The 20,044-nt window shown below is 37.2% G+C and overlaps 2 protein-coding genes across 18 annotated transcripts in view; one reads left to right on the forward strand and one right to left on the reverse strand.

Moving 5' to 3' along the window:
• Positions 1-2,293, reverse strand: part of ALDH18A1 (aldehyde dehydrogenase 18 family member A1) — a 48,167-nt gene extending 45,874 nt beyond the window's left edge. For 2 of the 8 annotated variants that reach the window (XM_053949740.1, XM_053949742.1), the window contains exons 1-2: positions 2,141-2,293; positions 426-547 (exon numbers count right to left, since the gene is read on the reverse strand). In XM_053949740.1, the coding sequence (XP_053805715.1) occupies positions 426-431 (6 nt within the window). In that variant the 5' untranslated portion in view covers positions 432-547; positions 2,141-2,293. Of the gene's footprint in view, positions 1-425; positions 548-1,236; positions 1,384-2,140 lie in introns of those variants that run through there. The other 6 variants (XM_053949738.1, XM_053949737.1, XM_053949743.1 and 3 more) reach the window with 5 other exon arrangements.
• A 76-nt stretch (positions 2,294-2,369) lies between these two features.
• The window catches only part of CFAP46 (cilia and flagella associated protein 46), a 69,853-nt gene continuing 52,178 nt past the window's right edge, over positions 2,370-20,044 (forward strand). For 5 of the 10 annotated variants that reach the window (XM_053949730.1, XM_053949734.1, XM_053949732.1 and 2 more), the window contains exons 1-13: positions 2,384-2,733; positions 3,065-3,189; positions 4,175-4,306; positions 7,179-7,243; positions 7,756-7,920; positions 9,217-9,340; positions 10,710-10,804; positions 11,593-11,700; positions 12,740-12,839; positions 14,511-14,609; positions 15,922-16,112; positions 17,418-17,646; positions 18,636-18,756. In XM_053949730.1, the coding sequence (XP_053805705.1) occupies positions 2,685-2,733; positions 3,065-3,189; positions 4,175-4,306; positions 7,179-7,243; positions 7,756-7,920; positions 9,217-9,340; positions 10,710-10,804; positions 11,593-11,700; positions 12,740-12,839; positions 14,511-14,609; positions 15,922-16,112; positions 17,418-17,646; positions 18,636-18,756 (1,603 nt within the window). In that variant the 5' untranslated portion in view covers positions 2,384-2,684. Of the gene's footprint in view, positions 2,734-3,064; positions 3,190-4,174; positions 4,307-7,178; positions 7,244-7,755; positions 7,921-9,216; positions 9,341-10,709; positions 10,805-11,592; positions 11,701-12,739; positions 12,840-14,510; positions 14,610-15,921; positions 16,113-17,417; positions 17,647-18,635; positions 18,757-20,044 lie in introns of all 10 variants that reach the window. The other 5 variants (XR_008432162.1, XR_008432161.1, XM_053949736.1 and 2 more) reach the window with 2 other exon arrangements.

Genomic DNA, 20,044 nt, shown 5'->3' on the forward strand with positions numbered 1-20,044 from the left:
TGCACCATCATTTTCATCTCATTTCCAAAAGAAGTCCCCTGTTCCGCCAAGCTGGCCTTTTGCCTCATATGCTTGACTTCTGACATTTGGGAATTGCCTACTCCTCTGCCCTTCACAAGTGATGTTTAAAAACATGACCAGCACTGACTGACCCCAGTACCTGCAAAAAACATTTTCCTAGGGGATCTTACTTACTAGTTCCCCATGCAGACTGAAGTCTGCTCTCCCCATATCCAGAGTTGAGGTTTTGCTGGCACTTTTCCTCCTGTCTAAAGAGGAGAAAAATCAGACCCTGATTCCCTATGGTCTCTCTGAAACTGTTAACAGTCAAAATACTTAGCACAATTACAATGTGTAGTTCAAAAAAATATTCCCTAAGCAGAGGCAATCTATGAACAAAATATGTGAAAAGAAAGATTGCTTACAGTCATCCAACTGCACACAGAACAGTGGATCTCATCCACCAGGATCAGAAACGATGTCTGTAGAATAAGGGGTATTACTTCTGAAAATTAGTGACCTTTCCACACACACTTGACTCACAGACCTGTAAAGACAAGCACCCCCCCACCCAGTGAACTATAAAATAGACCGTACTTGCATAATTTCATATTTTACATTACATAATGCCAAAAACGCAACAGTTTTATGTTATGAAAATAAGCTTTTCATCAGTTTAGAAAAGCTGTTGTACAATCTGCATTACAGATAATCAATTACAGAAAGTTTCTCTTGTCATTGCAGTAACTTTGTGGACACTCGGTTACCGTAATTAAAAATCACTCTGACATTTTCTGGAAAAAAAAGGGATTAAAAACAAAATCAGTGCCCATTTATTACATCTCCTCTCGATCCTGTAAAGACAGCTTTTACTCTCTAAAAACTGAAACCATCTTCCTCACTGACAGCATCTCATGGTCTGTACCTGTTTGACCATCTCCTCAGAGCACTCCAAAGCTCCTTTTACTTAAACCCAGACTCCCACCGCCAACTGCCTCACTACGGAGTAACCAAGCACCGCTTCATCTCGGCCACTGTGCTGTCGGCCCCGGGAAGCCTTTCCCAGTCCCCGGCCCAGCGCTAAGATGTCCCTGGGCCCGGGGGCGCGGCAACACCACCGCGAAGCACAGGCGGCCAAGCCACAGTTCCCGCCGGGAGCCCGGCCCGGGCCCGATCTCCGGGCCCGCCTCGGCCCGCTCCGGCGCCAGCAGCGGCAGAAGCCCATCCCCTACCCACCTGCTGCCGCCGGAGCGCTGGGACGCGCCCGCGGGGCTGAGGACGGGCAGCGACGCCAGCTGCAGCAGCAGGGGCAGCAGGGACAGCAGGGGCACCGCGCGGAACCCGCGCATGGCCGCGCCCCAGCGCGGAGCACCCCGCGGAGCCGCTGCGCCTGCGCGGCCGAAAGGGGCGGGGCCAGGGCGGGGCAACGCGCTTCTGAAATAGCATGTTTAAAAGAGTTGATTTCAGGTAACTGTAGCTACTCTATGTTGACAGCTACTAGAAATCATCTACCATTAATGAATTCATATTATGTCATAATGATTGCGTTAAGAGCAGTTGTGTCTAACATTCAACATGAGCTACCCTATTCTGCGATCATTTATATAATTTATATATATATATAAATTATATAATAATTTATATAATTGTTATTATATAAATTATATAATTGTTGTATTTAAGCCATTGTTATTATTATCTAATATGACTACACAAGACTAATATATTGCTGCTTCAGAAACAACATAGGTTTGCTATAGGGTTTTTTCCTTGCCTGCCTAATTTCAGATTAGTTTTATTTCTGTTCATGATATTCATAGAAGCAAGAGAGTTACTTGATTTAAATGGGTGCTGTGGCCAGGGAAGGGTTATGTAGTACAGGTAAGGATTGAGTCTACTCCTGAATTCTATACAGACCCTGGTACTGGAACAACCTGCTGGTACAGAGTTGCAGTCTAGTTCGAAGTGCAAAGGGTTTAGGTTTACAAACCCTTGAATTTATGTACGTAACTCAGTAGGTGAGGGGCAATGGTGAGGCTCTAAACACTTCATTAGGTGTGTTGATGTCAGTGCAGTCAGGCAGCTTTCTTTTTCTTTTTCTTTTTCTTTTCTTTTTTCTTTTTCTTTTTCTTTTTCTCACCTGTGACTTCTTCCTGCACTGGCAGATGTGATCCCAGCATTTTGCTCTGCTTTAGGTGGTGTATGCTTTATTTCCAAAAGTTTCACGTTAGAAGCTCTCAACACGGGGACAAAAATTACTGGTGACAGCATTTCTTAGCACTACTTTCATCTGCAGGAAGGCATCAGTCGTTGCCTGTGTCAGCCCTCGAGCCCGTGCCCGCTCCGGAGCTGCCCGTTGCCGCGGCGGTTTCCTAACAGCTACCCCGCCCGCAGCTGCAGCCGGGGCCGCCTCTCTCCCGGCTCGCCCGGCCCCTCAAGCGGGGCCGAGGGGCGAGAGGGAGGGAGGGCAGGCCCGCGTGTGTTGTGGGAACGCTGCTGGGATACGCGCCTGTGTTGTGGGAACCGCAGCGGCCGAGGGGCAGCCTGCGGATGTCTGGCGGGCGCCTCCGGCAGTCGCATCCTTCGGCTGCCCGGGCAAGCGTTCGGGACCTTCGGAAAAGCCTCGCGCTCGCGGCTTAGAGCTGCCCCGCGCCACTCACGGCGAAGCCTCGTCCAGCCGCGGGATGGACCTGGCGGTGAGGGAGCTGCTGCTCGCCGCAGAGAACGCAGGAGGTGAGCGGGCGGGCGGCCGCTGCGACCGCGCGACCGTCTTTAAAAAGAAGTGAAATTAAAATCCAAATAGGAAGACAGCTTGATCCTAATCTGTTTTCTAAATTCTCTTCTTAGTGAGCTAACTTTAGTGACTTTAAATAGTTAGAGAGTTGTTAATTCTTCATCTTAGAACTATGGTCAACTTCGAACAACGTGCGTGTAACATTATTTTCCTTAAACATTCTTAATTTATTTCTGCAGAGGAGAGACTGGACATCGTGTAGCTCATTTGAATACAATCATGTCAGTACACCTGGAAACAAAACCTTCTTTATTCCTTTTTTAATTTCAGATGTTCAGGCTTTGAAGAATGCTTACAAGTTAATCAAATCAGCCAGTAAAGGACAATCTGCACTTGATTCAACAGATAACATCAGCACCGATTTATATGTTTTATGTGCTGAACAAGCGCTTCAGGTTTGTAATTTAGGTCTTTTATCTGTATTAAATATAAACATGTATATGATGCACTGTATTTACAGGTGTTACAGTTACTATTTTAAAAAATCTCAGAAGTACCTGAGGAAGTACCTGAGTATTACGCCATTCTGGTTTTGGAGAGCAATTGTTTAAACATGCTTTTTCCATTAAAATTCTGTGGTTTGTGAATTTTGCAATTGTATCCAAATTAGCAAAGTGTACCTAATATATACAAAAATTTTGCCATTCCTGTTTTTTCTTGTTAAAGCATGAAGTAATTTGGTTATGACTGAAGAAAATGCATTTGTGAATATCTGTACCAGGCAAAAGAACCCTAATAAAAATAATCATAACCCTGGTCCATTCTAATGATGAAAGGCTGTTGCTAATTGAAATTACGTCTATAAACTGTAGCTGAGATTTTTAATTTTGAAGTATTTGTTAATATTCAATTTATGATCATAAGTGATTGGGTTTTAAGCAGACAGACTTTGTAGTAAAATTTTTTTCCACCCCCAAACTGCAATCCAGTAAAAATCTGTCTGTGGTCTGAAAATTGAGATGTAGCACTGACAAATCCTGCCTTCTTAAAAAAAAAAAAAAAAAAAAAAAAAAAAAAAACACAACAAAAAAAAAACCAAACAAACCAATATTATCTTAAGAATTTTGTCTTTATGCTAGCAATTGTGTTTAAAAATGAAACAATTTTTGGATACTGTAAGCAATTCTATGACTGAATGAGAAGTTTCATTAAATAAAGAAGCTTTTTTTGTCAATTACATTTGGAATGACAAAACTATGCCTTTAATACATAGTAATAGGCTTATACCACAACTGGTATGCATCTCTATGGAATATTGCTTACATACTGGTATGGAGTTAAATGTTACCCTTGATTAGACATGCATTAAAAAAGCTAAAAATTCTTAATTATTTGTTGCAATTTTTTAAATATTGAAATGCTTTTATTTTTGGGTTTTAGCTGGGATATCTGGAAATTAGCAGTGATTGCCTACAGATGTATTTTAAAGGAAGATTTCCTGTGAACCAGTTTCTTGGCAGAGCGTATTTGTGCCAAGGCCAGTTGCATGCCCCACTCTCTACAGATAATGTGGTGAGAAATCATGATGGTTGCTCTATATTAAGCCTGGTTTTACAGGTATTTATTCCTAGGTTTTTATGTGTTACTTTCAGTCATTTAAAATACACAAGGATAATCAGGACCGTGCAAAAAATCCAAGGAAATAGATTAACAAGTAATTTGTGAGTAAACAAAACTTACCATCTGAATCAGACTAATATTTCAAATATTTTGGAGAAGACAAAAAGAAAAGAATACTTGTAAATTTTTTCAGGCAGTTGATTGTTTTAAGTCACCCTCTTAACTTTTTACTTAAATATGATACATTCAGACCAAATTAGCTATAACTGTTAAAATAATCACTGATTTTATTTGGGAAGCATTTCATAGGCTTGTGGGAAGTGGAGGACTGAAGAAGTTATCAGAAAGGTTGTACAGTTCATTTTCGTGGCAGTGTACTTCCAGCACTCATCAGTAACATGTCCATGTAGTATTTGGATGTGGCTTTTTTTAAGGAGAGGTGGTAGCAACTCAGCAGGATACTTCTGCTTCTGTGTATTGCTTTGAGGTGTTACAATTCCCTATATATGAAAAGTAGTTTTTATCTCCTGCTGCTTTTAAAATGGAATGGGATCTATTTTCCATATTCTGTATTTTCTGTCTTCAGTATTTCACTTGTCCTTGTATTGTGATCAGTCAGCTTTGATAGTCTGTAAATGGTATCTAGCCCCCCAAAATAGCTTTAACAGATGTTTAGAATCATAGAGTATTCTGAGTTGGAGGGGACCCACACAGATCATCAAAGTCCAACTCCTGGCTCTGCACAGGACTATCCCAAAAATCCCACCCTGTGCCTGAGAGAGTTGTTCAAATGCTCCTTTGAGGTCTGTCAGCCCTGGGGCCATGACCACTGCTCTGGGGAGCCTGTTCAGTGTCCATCCATCCTCTGGGAGAAGAACCTTCTCCTGATGTCCAGCCTAAATCTTCCCTGACACAGATCCAGTGGTTCCCTTGGATCCTGTCCATGGTCACAGAGAGCAGAGGTCAGTGCTGCCCCTCCTCTGAGAAGGAAGCTGCAGAGTGCAATGAGATCTCCCCTCAGACTCCACCAGGATGAACAAACCAAGGGACCTCAGCCAGTCCTTATATGGCTTCCTCACTAGGCCTTCACCATCTTTGTAGCTCATAGTTTGTGTTATTTGTGTTCACAAATATACCTGAGAAAAATTTTAGTAGTTTCTCTGAATAATGTGTTTGAATTAACTTTCAAGCTAGAATCTTTTCCCTGTTACATTTTCTGTATTGTCTTTTTTCTATGACCACTTGTGTAGAATAACTGGTCAATGGTCACTTTAAAACTTCATGCATGTTTGAAACGTCCTATGTCCAGTTATGTTTCTAAATTAACAAACTATTCTGATATGTTTTGTGAATCTCAATCAATATTTGCTGTTTTCTTCTTGGCTCTTGCTAACTTCTTTGAAGATAAAAATGGTCCCAGATTGTACAGTTCTGGTTTGCTTCCTTGTGTCATTTGTTGTAATGGTCTTTTAAGATACACTTCGCATCAGTTGTAAAGTTTTTTCACTGCTGAATTAATAATTTATGAAAGTGTAAGAAACATCTCATGCTGTGTGACTCGTAATCATCATTCACTTAGAAAAGATAAATTTGTCCTTATTTTGATTTTCATCCTAAGAAATCCTTCTTAATTAAGATGCTTGTGTTCTTAAGGGCCAAGTGCAACTTCTCTACTTTAGTACATATTTCATCTCTGTTTTTCTCTTTATCTTGGCAGTTCCCATTTATTGCTCAGTACCCTTCTTATGCCACCCCAGAGCCCAGTAAGTCAGTCCCAATTCTCTTGGAGAGTTTAGTTTCTCTTTTCTAGCATACTGTAGAGACCCCCTCTGGTGTCATCCCATTCCTGCTCATCCAGCTTCACCTTGGCTTTCCTATTTGCACTGCATCCTTCTACACTTCCACAAATCCTTTTGTAATATTATCTCACCCATCTTCTTTCCACCCTGCCTTCAGGAATTTGTACATACTAATGAGATCTTCCCTGAGCTGCCTTCTTCAGGCTCAACAGTCTCAGCTCTCTGTCTTTCCCCATAGAAGAGATACTTCAGTTCTTTCTTGACCTTTGCAGCCCTGTCTTGGACTCTCCACAAGCAACCCTGTCTCTCTCCTACTGAGGAGCCCAGCACTGGGAACAAACAGTGTTCCTGGTGTGGCCTCACCAATGCTGAGGGGAAAGATCATGTCCCTCAGCCTGCTGGCCGCACTCCTCCTAAGGCATCCCTGGGCACTGTCAGCCCGCTTTGAAGCGAGGGAACGCTGCTGGCTGCTGTTCTTCGACTTGGTGTCCACCGGGACGCCTAGCTCCTCCTCTGAAGAGCTGGTTAATGATAAAAAGGACATGCCTGTCACAGTTTTCTGTTGACAAATTCCTGTTGGAGCCTTTTTGAAGAAAATAATTCCTCAAGATTTTTAATGGGATAAACGAACATGACTTTTTTCCCTGCTGGATTTGCTCTTGGATATTTCTGAACTTTCTTTGCTGAAAGCTTAAAAAGTATGCAGCTTTGTAGTTTTGGAACATTCCAGTCTTGATAATTAATATTCGGCAGAAATTAAGTAAGTTGAAAATACAGTCTTAGAATTTAAAATCAGGAAAACATATAAATAGGCTATCAACCTATTAGTTGATAGGTTGATTAGTTGATCAACCTATTTAGTTATTTTGTTTCTATAGCAACAACTTATTCTGGTGGTATATTTTAGTTGAGATTGGTCTGAAAATAAAATTTATGAAATATGTTCAAATTGAAATAGGAGAAGAATCTACTGATTTATAAAATCTGTATTCAAATTGCACTAGCTTTTCCTTGTTCTGTTCTAGGGAGAGTTTGAAAAGTTTGTGCTGTTTTTTATGAAGGCAATAGATTTTGCAACCCATGAAAGAAGGTAAGCCCTACTGACAGGATTAACTCTAAATCCCAGGAAATGCTACTGATCTGTCTTTTCAATTGTTTGTCTTAATTTTCATTAGGTAGCATGGAGTTGTGTGGTTTGGATTTTTCCTTTAGATTTCTCCTTCCATTTTGTAACTTCTGTTACTGCTATGTGTGCTGTAACAACATAAGGATACTGCAGTCTTACACTGACAGGATGAAAAGTCCTGTTTAAAGCTGTTAGTTATCTCGTAATTTCTTACCCTTTTATAATTATGATCTATAGAATGAAAGCAACATGTTAGCTTATTTTTAAGTGGCTAATTATTGAGTAGAGTATAGTTGCAAGAGTTACCATATTCTTCTTGTGCTGTACTTGTCTTAGTTCTTAGGATTGCCTCCACTGAAAAGTAAAAGTTGTACTTTTTAACTCCTTAGAAGTGTCTTACAGTACTCAAGCTGTAATTTTATGTTTATTCAAGTTCATGAAATACTAAATTTTTTTCATTCTTGTTTTTTTTTGAGGTATTTTTTTTTGGTATATAATGCCTCAGTTCTTTATTGGCAACTTGTGAGGCCATTTCTTAAGCCTGGATTCCGCTATTGGCTTATTCCCAGCCTTTCACAGATTGTTACAGCATTAAACCAAATTGAAGAGCAAGACAATGAATGGCGAGCAGAACTCATGATGTAAGTTGAATTTTATTTTTTCATATGGGCATTCTGTAGTCCTTTTGGGACTGCTACCTGAGATAGCCTTTAATAAGTTATATTTCACCGGTAATGTTGTAGATGTATTTATTGTGAAAAGCTTCATTAATAACTTTTTAAAGAGACATAAATGTACTGAACATAAAATGGTGCTTCATTTCCATATTTACTTTAAGCTTGAAGTTTTAGTGACAGACACAGCAGTGCCCTAGATTGGATCTGAAGTTTCACAGGCATTTTGGATGTAGTGTTTGAGTCATTGATAGTAACTGGAAATAGATGGTGTATAAATATCAATGTATTACCATTCTTGCATTTCCTGAGCAAAGCTGGAGCATAAACCTTGAGATAACTGTACTGAAAAAAACAGTTTTATGTGCAAAAGGAGGAGTATCTATGTAATTTTTCAAGGTCCCACAACCTTTTGGCAGACATGTTTTGATCTCCTATTTAACAGACTGATTCCAGTTCCTCTTGCACTCCTACCATAGTTTTTTCCCTTTCTCTTTGTGAACTTTTCTGTTTCTGTGGTCTGTGACTGTGGTTTATTGCTATGTAGCATTTTCTTTATAAACTGAAACTGGAGGGAAGTAACAAAACATTCTGAGGGTTGTGCTAAGGACTATCTGGAATACCATGCATACAGTTTCCTGGTATCAAACTCTTGCTGGGGTATTGAGGAAAACAAATGCACATGGTGTGTTTGTGTTATAAAACTAATGGTTGTATTGGTTGTAATGGGTTTTTTTAAAGTTGTATTTATTTAAAAAAATTTTTAAATTATGATTATTGTTGTTAATTTATGCCGTGGAGTCACAGGCTCTTTTTCAGTCAAATCAGATAAAGTATAGAAAATCCAATAGATATATTCCTGTTTCCAGTGTGAATAGTTTTCTTTTGCTAAATGGCTTTGAAATACTAGCCTTTCCAGTAGTTAAGGGAGAATCATAGAATACACCTCACAGAAATGTTTTTCTCATACACTTCTAAATAATAAATCCTTTTAATTCCAGGTATCTTGTTGAGAAAAGTTTTCACAAAAAACCTCCAAATTTTCCAGGATTCTTATTGTGATCTACATTTAATATGTGTATATATCTGGAAGAAGCAAAAATGTAGAAACTAGAGAGTCTCTTCTGTCAAAGCTTTATAACACTAATTGCTTGTACTGCATTTAGAAGTGGTACCTTGAATATAACGAGTGTTAAAAAAATATAAGGATTATTTTGGAAAGTGTTAATAAATATTTAATACAAACATTTATTTGATCTGCAGAAATTTACTTGAGTGCTACCTCGACTCTTCAAAACTGGAAGAAGCAAAAGAGTTTTCATCTACTACAGCAGTCTTTATTAAGGAAAATGTTCCAGATAAATACTCTCAAATATTTTCTTTAATGGTAATGACAAAAAATATTTTAAATTCCCATTAAGAGAGGAGCACTCTCTGCATTTCATAAGATCATAGTTATAATTGTTATATAAGATGTTTTCTTCATTTAAATTTTGTGATCTACCACACTATTCTATAGATATGCTGAGATTTTCACTAATTGTATATTTTTGATATTATAAGCTAAAGAGCTCCCTACTGCTCCTTGTTCTTTTGACACATCATAATATAATGGTGATAACTGCGGCTAACCCTAAAAATTCTGTTTCGGATTAATTACTATTGAAAGAGAAGGTGTAGTAAGAGGAATTTAATCTGACTTATGCCACTGAGGGCGTGTTTAATATCTGTTTAGTATTTCTCATGCTGATAAATATGTCAGTGATTCACCTTGAACCCTCTAAATAATTCTGGAAATTGGAGGATATGACAATAGTTCACATTTCTTGCATGCCCTTAATTTGGGAAATATAAGGGTGAAGACAAATGTGGCAAAACCAGAAAGAGGCAAATAAAACTCAGAAGTTGTGTGCAGGCATATTTTCTTTCATTCTACTACACTGTCTGTTGTCTTTTTCTGTCTATGCCCCAGTAATGGCATTCCAAAAGTGTATGATTATATTACAAATTTCTCTAACATTTGAATTAAGAGAAACAATATGCAGCACTCCAGAGGTGTGATAATAATGAAGCAATCACCCTGAGGCAAGCTTGAAATTGCTTTTGTATTTTTGATAAGAATTATTGAGCAGACCTGTTTGACAATGTCTTTAAAGAGAAGGATGAAATAGTTCTAAAACAGTGCTTGGGCTACAGAAGTATGATCCAAGCTATTGAGTGCTTTAGTAGCAGCATACTGGGGTCCTGCAAAATTTTGTCTTCCAGTACAGGTTAAGTAATCAGTTTTGATAGTTGTGGGCAGTCAGTGTGAAAGTCAAAAGAAATTATCTGCATATTATTAATGTGTAACTCTACAGCTAAATTGAAGTAACTGCAGTTTATTGAAATGTCTTAATAATATTTTTTCCCTGCCTATAATTTATAGGTACAGATAAAATTTAATTTGGCTTGTTTGTGTTATCCAGATGAGATGATTTCAGAATGAGTTCTATCACAAGGTATTAAAAATGCATTAATTAGGATTCTAACTCAGAAGGTAGTTCCACATTTATAGTTCTGATCCTGACTCTTGGAAGGTCAGTATAGCTCTACTGGGTGGTCTTTGTATTATCTATGCAGAACAACATAGATTGTCATAGTAGCCACATTGCCCTTAAAGTCCATGAAAACAGTCAACATACTGCTTTATTTTAGCCCTGTTGAGTGTTGGTCCTTTGCTTATTTAATCAAATAATAATTAAATTGTTATTTTATAGGTGTACCACAAACTAATGGATATTTCCCAGGTAGAGAAGGAAATACAAAATTCCATCCATCTTTCGGTTATTTATAAAATGCAGGTGTTAAAGTTGTAAGTATGAAAATTTATCCTTCCACTTGTACTTTGATGCTGCATGTTAGAGAGGTAGGATCAGGTTCAGGGATCCCATATGCTTGTAGAAAAAATCTACTGCAGAGTTTAATTCCTCAAGAGGAAAATCATAATGACAGTTTGGGTAGTAACAGGTCTGTCTAAACAGCCTCATCAAAAAAGTGAGCTAGCTCTTTGGGAATGTAGGGATTAGTGTGTTGTACAGATATTGCCGGGAGAAAGAATTTAGGAGTCTGAAAGACATTTTAATATCAAATGGACTCCAGTTCCATCCCCAAGCTGTGTACAAGAAAGTAAAGGTGAAGTGGGGAAATCACCTAGAATACAATGGACAAATCATGAAGCATAATGTATTTTAAACTCTTTAGATTTTAAAAGTATAAGAAAAATTTAAAAATTAGACTTCATAGCAAAATTTAATGTAATTTTTTTTCAGTGTCTCAAGATTTCCCCATTTTAAAAATACTGATTCTTCTATTAGTAACAGTGGATTAATTTATACCAACATTATGGGAAAGGAGTCTTGAACACTTCTTTTTTTTTTTTTTTTTTTCCTGGAATAAAATTAACTGTCTGAAATATTAATTCACATACTGAAGTTAGGTTTTATTGATTTTTTTTTTTTTCTTGATATTTCAATATCCAGGTAGCCCACTGATACCTTGGCATAAAAGCCATCCATTCTGAAGTTAGGGGAGTTATTTCAAATTTTTAATGCAATAACATTTCTCACGAAAAATTATCACCCAATTCCTCATATGTTGCAGGCAGTGGGACACAAATGTATTTCCAAGTGATGCCACCGCACATCTGAATTCTTTATATGCGCTTCTGAAACAATATGATGTACCTCCAGCATCGCTTCTCAATGTGAAGTGAGTTTTATTTGTCATAGCCCCCCTGGAAATTGATTATGAAGCTGAGCCTACTTCTATTGAAGTCTGTCAAAATTCCTGATGACCTTGCAGAGGTTGAACTTTTACTTAGTTTTTTGTGTTGTGTTAACCCATAGGTCATCTTAAAAAAGGACTAAATCCTATTAGGCTTTATGACAGAATCCATGATTAAATATCTTTTTCCATACAGCTGTTTGTATAACATAATTAAATCTTTCCATAATAATTTCTTACTGATAAAACAAGGTTTTTAGAAGGTCTTAAAATTGACATGTACTTTTCAGACTGTAGTTAATTTTTAACTTTTTCGGGGGCCCTTCCCAACTCTTCAGCATAAGTTCGAAAGCCTATACTGACCACTATTCCAGTAGTTACATCACAGCTGTTACATATGGAAGTAATACTACATTTTTACTTGTTAAGGTAAACACTCTGACAATATTCAGGTATCGCATCACTTCTCCTGTTCCAGACAGTAGACTATGCTCATCTGGTTATTTACAGGCATCCAAACAGTTAGAACATAGTCTCCATCTCTGTGGCTGTGTTCTTAGTTCCTAGGTAGCAAACTGATGGATTAAACTGCTTTGTGTGCCAGTTAATTGAATTGTATTTCCCAAATTTTCTGCAATCTTTCTGCAATCTGAAGTTTCTTACTTCACCATGTCTCTGCTTCATGCATTTCATTCTGTATTTCTTGTCTTCTTCAGGGACTGTTTGTGCAGACTGCATAGGAGTATGCTAATTATTTTCCATAAACAGATTAACTTTTGTATTTTTCATGTAGCCAACTTTGAACTCCTTCTTTTTTCCTTGTTAACTGTGAGCATGACTAGTATAATTATAATAATGATAGTTATAATAATATTTAACATTGTAATAATAATTCCTCTAATATTAATATGACTTTAAGGTTTTCAGATACATTGCACAGTTAATTTCAAAGAGTGTTTTTTTAATTCCATGGAAGAGCAATATCAAATTCTCTGAATTTTTTTTTTTTTTTGTATTTTTGAAGGATTCCTTTGATTCTGGAATTAGCTCATTTTGCTCTGAAAGTAAACTGCACTGAGCTTGCAGCTCATTGTATACTCGATTTGAAGAATGCTCCAATTACTGTAAGTTTTAATTATGTGGGTTTGGATTTTTTTTTTACACACACCCCCACACTCCCACACCCCTTTTGTGTTTACATTTTTAAAATAGTAGTAATGGTTCTACGGTATTCTGTCCATCTGTATATTGTTTATATATTCATTGATATAAATAATGATTGTGATACTTGATCTATTCCTAAACTAGAGAAGTAGACGCAAGGTCAGAAAGTAGGGTGTGGGTAGACTAGGGTGATAAGCAGTGCAGTATATTTTGGCAAATAAATGTTAACTGTAAATTTTTGCTGTTTTTAAAATGTTACCTGTGCAAGAGTTTGATTAGAAGCTAAATTCCAATTTCTATTATAGTGATCCCACTTAGAGTTACTCATAAAATTTAACTTATCCTCACAGAATTTTTTTTTTTAAATTCCAGGTGTCTGATTCAGGCCCATTTTTCTGAACATTTCCTGAAAGTCTAAAATCATATACAAATCCATAGCATTCCACTGGAAGATGTATTTAAATCCTGTAGACCAAAGATTCACAAGGATTTAATCTAAGTATTTGTGTAGACAGTAGTGGGAAATATCTGTTGTGTGGCAGCAATGGAGAAACTTGGTTTCTATTTGAACAATCTCCATTGGCGTTAATGTGTTTTTAAGTGATGGTCTTCTGATTGCCCAGCATCACTTGACTGATTTCTTGTTGTAGTAGACTAAGGGAAATCTATGTCAAAATTTCAGTTCCTTGGCTTTTGCCAAGTACTGGCAAATTTCTCAACCATAGCATGAATTCCATCTCAGTGTGTATTTGTCATTAAGTTTTTCATTATCTCTTCTCTTTTCCAGCCATGGGGATGTTCAATTACCAAAGGTTATGCTGAGTGATTTGATAATAGTTCATAATGAATTAGGAATGGAGAGACTGTCTAAATTTCCTTACTACACCAATTTAACCCAAATACAGCATAACTTAGGTGTTCCTACAATCCATACATATAATTTATATGATTTAATAGTCAGCTCTTTCCTAAGCTGTTAAAAGTCTAACCTCATTTTTCACTTAAAAATTTCACTGCCCGTCAAGCTGAATCCTTTGTGTCTTGACTAGCGCCTGTTTATTCCAAGCATGTACCTTTTTAATAACATTAATGAGTAAATGGAAGAGGGCAGATTTAAATCAGATATTGTGAAAATATTATTGCTTGTGATAGTGGTAAGGCCCTGGCACAGGCTTCCCAGAAATGCTGTTCCATCCCTGGAAGTGTTCAAGGTCAGGTTGGATGGAGTTAGGTGCATATTGGGATAGTGGAAGTTGTCCCTGCCCATGGCAGGGTGTTGGAACTGGATAGGGTTTAAGGCCCCTTCCAAGCCAAACCATTCTGTGATTCTATGGTTCTATTAGAACTGAAATCAAATTACAGTATAGGAGGAATCAGGTGTACACTGCTTTTCTTTCTGCAAATTCTGGCAATGAACAGCTTAAAAGTTATTTTGCAGCCTCCAGTGAGGAACAAGTGACTGCAGTTCAAACAATAAATACTATTCCCTTTGTATCATTGCAGTTAACTGGCTAGTATAGTAGGATTTTCAGTAGGAAAGTACAGTACTGTGTTACTGTAATTGCATGGGTTTAACTTCTGTGGTATTTTTAATTAACAAAATTAGCATTTTGTTTATGACTACTTTGTAGGAGCAAGGGAAACTTATTGAGATAGAATGTCTGGAATGTGAATATGAAATGAAGAAAAATGGCACTGAAATTGTGACTTATACCAAAGGAGTTGTTGAGGTGCGTCCTTTAACTTTGAGAAAAAAGTCAAAGTTTTAATTTGTTAAATGTGGAATATTGCATTTGACTCTGTGTTTTAATTACATTATATGGATAAGGAATTCTTTTAACCTTCATACTCTTTTAAATTGGACTTCCAAGAAGGAAACAGAGAAAAATAAACCACAGTTGTGTGTTGCTCCCTTAAGTATTCTGTCTTACTGTAAAGGTTCATAATATATTGCTTTCCAAGAGCAAAGGTAGTAGCATTGAGGCATGTTTTTGTATTTTGCCTTTATGGGACCTCTTTTCATGGCATATCTTGGGTTGGAAAGGACCACTAGGGATCATTGAGTCCATCTCAGCTGTGATTGTATATTATGGTCAATCTCATACAAATTCTTATGTCAGAGAAATGTGGATTGTTCCTGATAAATTGTCACACGAGGAAGGATTTTCTTGAATTTCTGCGGTTGGTTGGTTCAGACCATCAAAGTTAGAAGCCTAAATACCAGTATTATGAACGGTATTAGAGAGATACCTACAATGAGCAGTTTAGACAAGTTGTTAGAGTCACCTTAAGTTCCTGCAGTGGGAAATAAGAATATGTTTAATGGAAATTTGTAGTGCTATTATCTACGTCTGTTATCATTTTGGAGTTCAGAAATTCCACTCATCCTTTGAAAAAAACCCTCTTGTTAATGAATTCTTCATAATATGAAGCACTAGTAATACTAAAATGTAAAACAAGATATTTAGGTATTTCTAAACTTTAAGTCTACAGTGTATGCAGTTGGAGAGGGATTTTGTTTGATTTTTTCCTGATTTTTTTTTTACTTGCATAACCTCTAAAAATAACATAATAAATGACATCTGTTACTGTAGATAGCATTGTCTTCTAGACTTAATAAGAACCAAGTTTAATTGACAGTATGGCAAATTCCATTAATAATATTTCTTTTTTTCCTCTTTTGTACTGCATCTGTAGCTGAATGTGAAAAAAAAACCCAAAATGGCTAAACCTTCTGAATTCACAAATATTCACAATTATCAATTCTTGTTTGTCATAAGAATGGGGGGTAGCTGACTGACTTCTGGCAGAGATCCGTGGTAGCAGCCTGGAGCACCTAAAAAGAAATACTCCTTAATTACTGATGCCTGTTAAAAAAAAAAAAAAAATTATTAAAGGAATTATTAAGAAAAAGGTCTCCAAAGTCTGCTGACTGAGGGACTGCTTTCTATTGAAAACAGTCCTAAGATTAAAATTTGGAGGAACATGTAAGAAATTCCATTTATTAATACAGTAGTGCTAATTAATTCTTCATGTATGTAGGCTCAGCTGAAATTGATCAAAAATCTTGAAGTAACATTAAAACGTGCAGTTCAGTTGGGAGATCCTGGTGTGATTCATGTTGTTTGTGCAACCCAGTGGAATCTGTGCTTACCACTACTACAACACAATTTGCATCAACATGTGCGAAAGCCATTGATCTCAGTTGCTGATGTCCTTGAAGAGATTGACAGGTAATTTTCAATGCTGTATAGTTTTTTGAAAGGTCTCAAAGCATCAAACTCATTTAAAAGCTCAAGTTCTGTGATATTAAGTGCCTTTGAGAATTTTCCACTAGCTTGTAATAAAAGCATATCTGCATGTTGCATACATTTCCCTGTTAATCATTTAAATATAGGTTCCTTTCAGGCACAATCATACGCTGTTTAATGACCTGTAACAAATATTGAAATGTTTTAGAAATTGAAAAATACTCTAATTAATCTAAATTATGTGAGAAAATTCCAAAGCTGCAGTATATATGTTGGACTGTGGTCTAGATTCTTGTGTTAAAATCAGTTTTGTTGGTTGCAAAAATAAAATTCAAAAAATTGCTTCGGAAAAAAAAAACTACATGAAATAATTTGTGTCTATTAATTCACCTGTCTTAATTTTTGGTTTGATTGCAGCATTAATTGTGGCTACTTTGGTCCACAGGAAAAGGGTGGTACTTGCTCAGTCAGGCTGGCTCTGATGTGGACATACATTTGTTCTATGGCATGATATTTGATAGGCTTGAAAATCTTTCTTCTCTCTCTTTTTCATAACATTGTTTTAATTTATCTGATTTTTTGTTTTTCTTCCTGAAAATAATCAGTAGTAGTATGTAGAGCTCTGAGCTGTCATGAGCAGCTTCCTGGGGCAGCTGATGGATAGGGAGCTGAGTGTACCTGGGACTGGAGAACATGCAGTTTTTGGTGAAGATATATATGTTGGCTTCATAGAGTGAAGTCAACAACACCTGGGTAGAGACCGTACTTAGAGTGAATGTGTATGCCTGAGGTGAGCCACATCTTTAAAAGAGCTGAGCAAATATGACCAGGGCTAGAGTTTCAGGAGTATTAGTATTAAGTATTACACATTAAGTATTACACTTAAATGTTAGGAACAGAGAGTGAACTTTTGTCAAAAGTCCTTATTTCAGCACATTATAGTTTCTCTGGCAGTTAACTACTTTTGAAAACCTCTTCACCTGATTTGTACACCTAAGCAGTACTGAAAAAGAGTTCTACAGATATGTAGAGACCAGTTAGTCCACAAGATGTGTTGCTATCTCCTGCAGGGCCAGTGAAAGTAATACCCAGTTAAATTTTATAATTAATTTCAGTTAAAAAGGTATGATAGTGAAAATTAAAGCAACAAGTCAGTTGAAAAGAGAATATGCATTTTAATACTAGAGTCACTTTTAATTATTGAGATTCACCTTCAGGTGAGTTTTAGGTCTAAGAATTTTAGTGTGCCTTATTTTAACCGTTTATACTTAAATTTGTAATCCTTAGCATGTTGATTTTGTTGCGTTGCCAAGTTCATATGGAAATAGCTCGTATTGAAGAAGATGGGGATAGACTCGAGGCTGCTCTGGAACATTTGCAAAAAGCTATGCACCTGAACAACAGTGGGCAGTATCAAGAACATCTAAGACTGAGTTTTAACCGCCTTCGTTTGAGTGCTATGCTGTACAAGTCACCTGAGCATCTAGAGGATCAGGCGGTAATGCTGATTGAACAGGTAAGCATAGAGAGCAAGATCTTTAGCTTATTAAATTCCACCAGAGGAGAGACAGCTGTTTAGTTGAACTGCATATTAGTAGAGCCATCATCAGTTTGTTTTTTCAGCAAACTGTCTTTGCTTTGTAGCCTTGAAGTGGTTGTGCTGCTTCACAGTTTGAAGATCATAATAGAGGACTTTTTTCCCAGTTCTTTCAAAGCTTATTTCTTGGGGGAAGGCAGAGAGTTGTCAATTAGCAGAAATATCAGCAAAAAAAGAATAGCAGTTGTCAATAATTAGGAGTTCATTGCATGAAACAGTTTTATTTAATGAGAAGCACAGTGTCCAAATTGCTAAACATCCTAGCTGGCTATGAGATAAATCAATATCATGTGGCACTTACAAATGCCACTAAATAATATACTCTACAGTCACAATATGGGCACTGTCAGGAATTACTGCATCTAATTCTGTTGTGCTGCCTTAGCATCTGAACAAAAATCATACTGGCAACTGATTGTTTTCTGGGTTTAAATTCTTTTCCATGCAAGCTTATTCAGTTTAAGTGTTGCTTTAAAAAATCCACACCTCCTCTGATTTTAGTTAGCTCTTAGCAGACCAGGATTTTATTATATTTTATAGCAATTCCTAGTTACTACACACTGGATATGTTACTGTTGGTTGTAAATAAATTCTGTTCTTTGTTTGAGAAGGTATAACATAATGTCAGGTTTTATACTGAGGAATATACTGTAAAGATTCATGAGAAGCAGAAACAGCTCTTTGTATTAAATTACCTGTGGTGTAATCATGTGAATATCAACAGAAGTTACTTTCAATGACAATATTGCTGTAGAATGACGTGTAAGATAGCTAAAGATGCACAATTCCTATGGGTATTTTTTTGGTAGTAGCAAGTTATATGATGTATATTCTGTCATGTTTAGTAAATAAGGTCTAGTTGGAATATAAAATGAACCTTATAACAATGAGTTCTTTTCTTTATGTAGGCTAAAAGGGGAAATCAAAAGGATAATGTGAGGAAAAAGAGATCCCTTCTGGTAAATGCAGGACTTGCATTAGCTCCTGACACATTTCAAATAGTCCTTGACAGTGAGAATGAAGCTAAAGGTAAAGTATGTGCGTGTGACTTTGAGTTACTAACTTTGCTTTGCACACTCTTAAAGGCTGGACATAGCATGCAATGGCAACATATAGGGAATATTGCAATACAAATGAAGTAATAGTTCTGCTGAGTTCTGTGGCAGACTTCCTATCATTTTCATTGGGGATAAAAAAGTTGTATGGTGATCCTGGAAAAGGTGTTGATTTCCCCTCCATATTCCTTTGAATCCTACTGTTGTGCTGTAGTGTGCTGTAAGGAGTTCTTTTTTTCACCATGTACAATTCCCGAATATTTTTAACCAAGGTCATTTTTAAGTGATGTTTTCAGAAATTTCACTCAGTAATACCCAGTGTTAATTACGCTGGATATTCTTTCTATATTGTAATTGTCTTTCTCTTCTAAGATCTTGCCTTTGAGAACTCTAGTTTTGCACAGAGATTTAGGTGTGAATTCATTATTTACTTTCTAAAACATGAACATAAATGGACACATTCCTTATGCCCCAAACAGAAAAACAAAATCAGTTTGTGATTATACAGCCTCTGGTTGAGGAAGAGTGGACAGGGAACAGACTTTCCAGACTGCTTAAACTGTTTTGTACTATCTTGGCAATAAAGCAAGTATGTGTGCGTGTGACTAATTTTACTAACTTTGAGTAAAACCAGTGTACTCCTGCAGTAAAGATTATGCTGGAGGAAGGGAATCCTACAGAAAGAGTCCTGTTGCTTCCAGAGCAGCCTGTGTGCTGTGGAACACGATGCAGCTCTCTCATGCTGTCTGTTCAGCCAAGCCACAAAGTCCACCTTGCATATCCCCATTTCAAATTTGATCAACTAATCACTTACAAGCCAGAGCCATATTTACAGATCAACTATGCCACTCTCTGCAGTCCTTTTAAGAATATGAAAACTATGTTGCTGAAAAACATTTTAATAAATTATTTAAAGTGATAAAACTTATTGTATTTGTGAAATGAAGAGAACTAAAATCATGGATATCTCCTTGCTGTTAAATTTTAACTTGACAACTTGTCGTGGTTTGACATGGAAGTGAATTTTTTCAGGAAGTTGGGTCAAACCAATCAGTGGTCAAGTTTGGATATTGGCACCTAGAGTGACCACTGAAGGCATGGACCCGCCTCTGAGCACACAGAGGGTTAAAAGCAAGAACTCCCAGGGTCCTCAGAGAGTGCAGACTCTCCCCTGCCCGGCCATGGGCTGGGTGTGGGAGGGGAAGCCACGCGGCCTTGTCCAGGTAGGCTGAGGGGGCTGAAGGGTCTGGAACTGAGCCAGC

This window comes from Vidua chalybeata, chromosome 8, assembly GCF_026979565.1.
Source record: "Vidua chalybeata isolate OUT-0048 chromosome 8, bVidCha1 merged haplotype, whole genome shotgun sequence".
Classification (NCBI taxonomy): domain Eukaryota; kingdom Metazoa; phylum Chordata; class Aves; order Passeriformes; family Viduidae; genus Vidua; species Vidua chalybeata.